At 41.0% G+C, this 5,992-nt stretch overlaps 2 protein-coding genes across 6 annotated transcripts in view; both read left to right on the top strand.

The window, feature by feature from the left end:
• Positions 1–357, top strand: part of tatdn1 (TatD DNase domain containing 1) — an 8,008-nt gene extending 7,651 nt beyond the window's left edge. For 2 of the 4 annotated variants that reach the window (XM_016562336.1, XM_016562337.1), the window contains exon 12: positions 196–357. In XM_016562336.1, the coding sequence (XP_016417822.1) occupies positions 196–301 (106 nt within the window). In that variant the 3' untranslated portion in view covers positions 302–357. The remainder of the gene's footprint in view (positions 1–195) is intronic. The other 2 variants (XM_016562339.1, XM_016562338.1) reach the window with 1 other exon arrangement.
• A 1,124-nt stretch (positions 358–1,481) lies between these two features.
• rnf139 (ring finger protein 139) overlaps positions 1,482–5,992 on the top strand; it is a 6,884-nt gene continuing 2,373 nt past the window's right edge. Inside the window, exons 1-2 of one of the 2 annotated variants that reach the window (XM_016562331.1) lie at positions 1,482–1,814; positions 3,510–3,868. In XM_016562331.1, the coding sequence (XP_016417817.1) occupies positions 1,652–1,814; positions 3,510–3,868 (522 nt within the window). In that variant the 5' untranslated portion in view covers positions 1,482–1,651. Of the gene's footprint in view, positions 1,815–3,509; positions 5,553–5,992 lie in introns of those variants that run through there. The other variant, XM_016562330.1, reaches the window with a different exon arrangement.

The following is a 5,992-nucleotide window of genomic DNA, read 5'->3' as shown; positions in this document are numbered from 1 at the left end:
TGCGTGCGTGTCTGTCTGTGTGCGTGTGTGTGTGTCTGTGTGAGTGTGCGTGTGTGTGTCTGTGTCTGTGTGAGTGTGAGTGTGAGTGTGCGTCTGTGTCTGTGTCTGTGTCTGTGTGAGTGTGAGTGTGCGTCTGTGCGTGCGTGTGTGTGTGTGTTTCAGACGCTCTGATAGCGGTCGTGTGTTTGATATCAGACAGGTGCTGGAGGTGATGGCCGCCGTCAGGGAAGAAGATCCACTGGACCTTGCTGAAACCATCTACAGCAACACCTTGAGACTGTTCTTCAAGCACACTTCATGAGGACCACTCTGCTTTCATATGCTAGTGTACAATAAATGAGACGAGAGACACGTGTACTGTACTGGCTTATTATTGGTAACTACAACTATTACAACTACTTGTGTTCATTGAAATAAAGCTGAAATGAAATCTAAATATTAGATGAAAACTTAATAGTACATAAAAATGAGAAATGTTGCCTTTGCAAATGAAATAAGTTGAAGTTGAAGCACTAAAATGTGGAGAACCAAACCTGCAGAAAATAAATAAATACATGAATGAATGAATGATTGACTTAATAATACAAATACTTAATAATTCACAATATATTCAAAATATTTTAAATAAATTTAGTTTTGAATAAATTTTTATATTATTTTCTGTATTTATTTTTAACTTTATTCTTTTTCACTTTACTTTTGTATTGTTTCATTTTTTTGTACATTATTTATGAATAAATAAAATCTTCATTATTTATGCATTAATTATATTTATTTATACTGGAAATAAAACTAAATCGTTAAAAACTGTTAAATCTAAATAGTATTTTTTTTTAATTAAAATAATGCACATAAGGGCAAAAAAACGAAATTTCTAAAAATTAAACTAAAATTACACTTTAAAATCTAAAAATAAAAGCCAATTCAAAATAATAATAAAAACTACAATAGTATATAAATAATACTAAAATTACACTGGTACTGTACTGAGTTTCTTTGTTAAGATTCATTGTTAGATCACAGCAATAATAATAAACAGTAATTCATGAATAGAATTTTTTTCAGCTTTAGTATTTAAAACAGAAAAAAAATTACAGATTGTGTAATTATTTAGCTTTTTTAAAAATGATTATCTTAAGTATCGTGTGGGTTCCATATGCAATTAATCATAATTATTCTGGAACATTTTCATTCTAACTTTTATTTTCAGTGTCTTCAGAGTTTTATAAATACCCTACACTTTTACAACAATTAATAATAACTGTTAATATGTTGTTTTAATTATCGTTTCGTTGTTATTGACATTATACATAATTTGAAACATGCTTTTTCATTATTAAAAATAAGTATATCAATGAAAATAAAATATAACTTAACGATTTTTATTAAAAATACATATAAATCATTAAAAAATATATAAGATATAAAAATATATCAATATTTGTATTTTTTTTAAATATATGTTGAATACTAAACCCGAGTCAGTTCTGTGGTGTAGTATTCTGTATTCTGCGCATGTGCGTTGTCACTTCCGCGTTCCTCACGTAGCAACAGCAGCAGAGCCAAAATGGCGGCCGGCGGAGATCCTGCGTGACACCGAACCGAGTCACAACACCGAAACCTGCGGGTCCCGGACACCGGCATCAGCGCCATGGCCTCCGCTCACGGGCGGCTGGGTCAGCACGTCCTGGCCGTGCTGGATGTGGTTCTGCGGGTCCCGAGCATCTTTATAATCGACGCCATATTCAGCTCGTACTCCGATCCCGGTACCGGATGGACCGGAACCGCCGGGAGAGCGTTAATCCGCGCGCTGGGTGAGTCCGGGCTCTTCACGGTGATCTGGGTCGGCTCGGCCGTTAATGCTCGTGTACTGAGAGATAAGGAGCTTATATCGGTGAAGCGGGACTGAGCACGGAACCGAACGGAACCGAGTCACTGCTCTTAAATCACGCTTTGATCTCCGTGTGTTATGAGAGAAACATTCATATGATGCAATGCTCTCTATTCGCTTTCATTCGATTTGACAGCAGAAACCGTCACACATATAGACGACATCTCAGCTAAACTCACACTAGTTAGGCTACTTTACTATTTAGGGTTAAAATATTAACTCACAGATCTCACTATACTTCTCCAGCTGATTAATCACAGCACATTTAGACAATTGTTTTGTATTACAAGTTTACTGAAATGTTATATAAATATGCAACCGAGGCATTATCTAATTAAATATGTGCTAATTTGCATACATTTCTAGAACAGAAATCTTGTAATTGAAATCTACAGACGCAAGTAGATAAAGTGCAATAAAATAAGCACTTAAATGTGTATTTTAGATGTTTTCTAAACAAGTCTGAAAGATACAGAAGCCAGTTTCTGCCATGGAATAAAAAATTGAAAAATGTGATTGCAACTTTTTTTTATCACAATTCTGAGTTTACGTCTCGCAACATGAAAAATGTAAAAAGGTAATTGCACATTTTTATCCCACAATTCATACTTTTTTTTTTTAAGTATATATCTCGCAATTTCGAGTTTACATTGCGCAATTCTGTTCTTAGCGCAGTTTTGCACTATTTTTGTTACTACCACAGAAAAAAAATGTTTAAATTTAATTGCGACTTTTTATCCCACACTTCGTAGTTTTTCTCGCAATTCCAAGTCTACATCTCGCAATTCTGATTTTTGTTTGTTTATACCACATAAATGTAAAAATTAAAAAGGTAATTGCGACTTTTTATCCCACACTTCGTAGTTTTTCTCGCAATTCCAAGTCTACATCTCGCAATTCTGATTTTTGTTTGTTTATACCACATAAATGTAAAAATTAAAAAGGTAATTGCGACTTTTTATCCCACACTTCGTAGTTTTTCTCGCAATTCCAAGTTTACATCTCGCAATTCAGATTTTTGTTTGTTTATACCACATAAATGTAAAATAAAAAAAAAACGTAATTGCGACTTTTTATCCCACACTTCGTACTTTTCTCGCAATTCCAAGTTTACATCTCGCAACTTAGATTTTTGTATTGCGACTATCTCACAATTAATTGCTCACAATTACGAGTATATCTTACAATTAATCTAAAATTAAAATGAAAACTAAAAATGCAAAGATAAAGGTTAATTCAAAATATTAATAAAAACTTTAATAGTATATAAATTTTACTAAAACAACACTGCAGTAAAAGCGTGGTCACATTAGCGAAATTTCGCAGAAAAAGAAGGATGTTTGTTATAATTAGTCTTATCAATGAGCACAGCTTCCAAACTAAGCTTTATATTGGTAAACGTGGCAAATTTGCATGTTCAGAGTTTGATGAACTTAATTCCGATGTGAAATCTGCAAGCGGAAAGTTCCTACTGAAATAACAGCATTTCACCTGCAGAATTTTGCTGTACAAGAAGTAAATGTGAAACATTGTTTCCTGGTGAATTCAGTTTGTTGCGTTATGCATGCTGCTGCACTGTTGCGATGCGAACGCTGATTTTCGTCCTCTCGTTTTCCAGGTATTCTGGTTTCCAGTGTGGTTCTGGTGCTTTCTCAGAAGTCCCTGTTCAAGTTCTACACTCTGTTCGCGGCCGTTCTGCTGGGCGCAGCGTCGGTCCTCATCAACTACTACAGCACGTCTCACATTGACTTCTACAGCGCGTATAACCGAGCGGCACTGGGTTTCGGGCTGCTGCCGCGCAGTGGAGCCACACTCTGGCTGGGCCTGGCGCTGCTGCAGCTACTGCTGGGATTGGGATACGTGGCACTGCTGAACGTGCAGTCGTTCTGCGCCGCGCTGCTGGTGCTGGATATCATGGCCCCGCTGTGGGGCCTGATGATGGAGCTCCCGCCGCAAGTGCGTCAGGCGCTAGCGCTATCGTCGGGGGCGATTCTCGCAGCACACGCAGCCATTAATCTGCTGTGGAAGCTGAAGTGGTTCTACTACTCGTGCCGCTACGTCTATCTACTCCTGCGCCACATGTACCGCATCTACGGCCTGCAGCTGCTGCTGGAGGACACCTGGAAGCGCATACGCTTCCCCGACATCCTGCGCGTCTTCTGGCTAACGCGCATGACGGCGCAAGCAGTCATACTAGTGTACGTAGTGCGCGTGGTTCGCTCGGAAAGCGGCCTGCAGCTCGGCTGGGACTTGTTTTGGGACTTGACCAGCAACTTGATCATCAGCGGCTGCGATTCGATGCTCACCGTGTTGGGAATGAGCGCAGTTATCTCGTCGCTCGCGCATTACTTGGGACTTAGCATCTTAGCGTTCATCGGCTCAACCGAGGAGGAGGATAAGCGGCTGGGGTTTGTCGCGCCAGTGCTGTTCTTCATCCTCGCTTTGCAGACGGGACTAAGCGGACTAGATCCCGAAGAGCGACTGATCCGGCTTAGCCGGAATATGTGCCTTCTGCTAACCGCGATTCTACATTTCATCCACGGAATGACGGATCCGGTGCTAATGTCGCTAAGCGCCTCGCACGTCTCCTCAGTGCGCAGACATGTTCCCGTGCTGCTGGTGTCGCTAGTCCTCTTCGCTCTCCCCGTCCTGCTTAGCTATGTTCTATGGCATCACTACGTGCTAAACACGTGGCTCTTCGCCGTCACCGCGTTCTGCGTGGAGCTCTGTCTCAAAGTCCTCGTCTCGCTCACCGTCTACGCTCTATTCATGATCGACGGCTTCTACAACGTGCTCTGGGAGAAGCTGGACGACTATGTCTACTACGTGCGCTCCACCGGCAACATCGTCGAATTCGTCTTCGGCGTGATCATGTTCGGAAACGGCGCGTATACGATGATGTTCGAGTCGGGAAGTAAAATCCGCGCGTGCATGATGTGCCTGCACGCGTATTTCAACATCTACCTGCAGGCGAAGAACGGCTGGAAGACGTTTATCAACCGTCGCACCGCCGTCAAGAAGATCAACTCGCTCCCGGAGGTCAAAGGCGCGCCGCTGAGGGAGATCGAGGACGTTTGCGCGATCTGCTATCAGGAGTTCGCCGCGTCCGCGCGCATTACGCCGTGCCACCATTATTTCCACGCGCTGTGTTTGCGCAAATGGCTGTATATTCAAGACACGTGTCCCATGTGCCACCAGCACGTCTACATCGAGGACGACGGACACGAGCGCGCCGCATTCTCCAATAACAACGGCTACGCCGCGCCGGGGCAGGAGAGGGCGGAGTTTGAGGGAGAAGAGGGTGGGGCTGATGTGGGCGGGGCCGCCGGAGGGGCGGAGCCTGAAAACGAGCTTCTGGAGGACAACGACAGCATCGAGTACGACGAGGAGGAGTGGGGGACGCAGCCAGGCGTGACGCTCGTAGAGGAAGAGTACATTAACGAAGACACGGACTCCAACTGAAGCAGCGCAGATGTTTAAATTAAAAACGATTGCGAGATCAGGGACGTTATGCTTTTGTTTGTGTGTGTGTGTTCGGATAAAAGGGCTGATCTTGTGTTGTTCCTGAAACGCTCTTGACCATGTTTGGCTGAACGATAAAGAGTAGGGCTGCAAAACGATTAATCGCGATTAATCGATTCAAAATAAAAGTTATGTTTACATACTACTATATGTGTGTGTACTGTGTATATTTATTATGTATATATAAATACACACACACATACACTACCGGTCAAAAGTTTGAGATTAGAACGATTTTTAATGTTTTTTATAGGAGTCTCTTCTGCTCATCAAGGCTGCATTTATTTGATCAAAAATACAGAAAAAAAAATTTATATTGTGAAATATTGTTATGATGTAAAATAACGTTTTTCTATTTTTATATACATTACAAATCTAGTTTATTTCCGTGATGCGCAGCTGAATTTTCAGCATCATTACTCCAGTATAAAGTGTCACATGATCTTCAGAAATCATTCTAATATGCTGATTTATTATCAGTTGTGCTGCTTCATATTTTTTTGGAACCTGCGATACTTTTTTCAGGATTCTTTGATGAATAAAACGTTAAAAAGAACAGCATTTATTTAAAATACACTA

This window comes from Sinocyclocheilus rhinocerous, unplaced genomic scaffold (genome assembly GCF_001515625.1).
Source record: "Sinocyclocheilus rhinocerous isolate Xijiao unplaced genomic scaffold, SAMN03320098_v1.1 scaffold5672, whole genome shotgun sequence".
Classification (NCBI taxonomy): Eukaryota; Metazoa; Chordata; class Actinopteri; order Cypriniformes; family Cyprinidae; genus Sinocyclocheilus; species Sinocyclocheilus rhinocerous.
The sequence above is the reverse complement of the archived record's forward strand: the minus strand, read 5'-3'. Positions and strand labels throughout refer to the sequence as shown.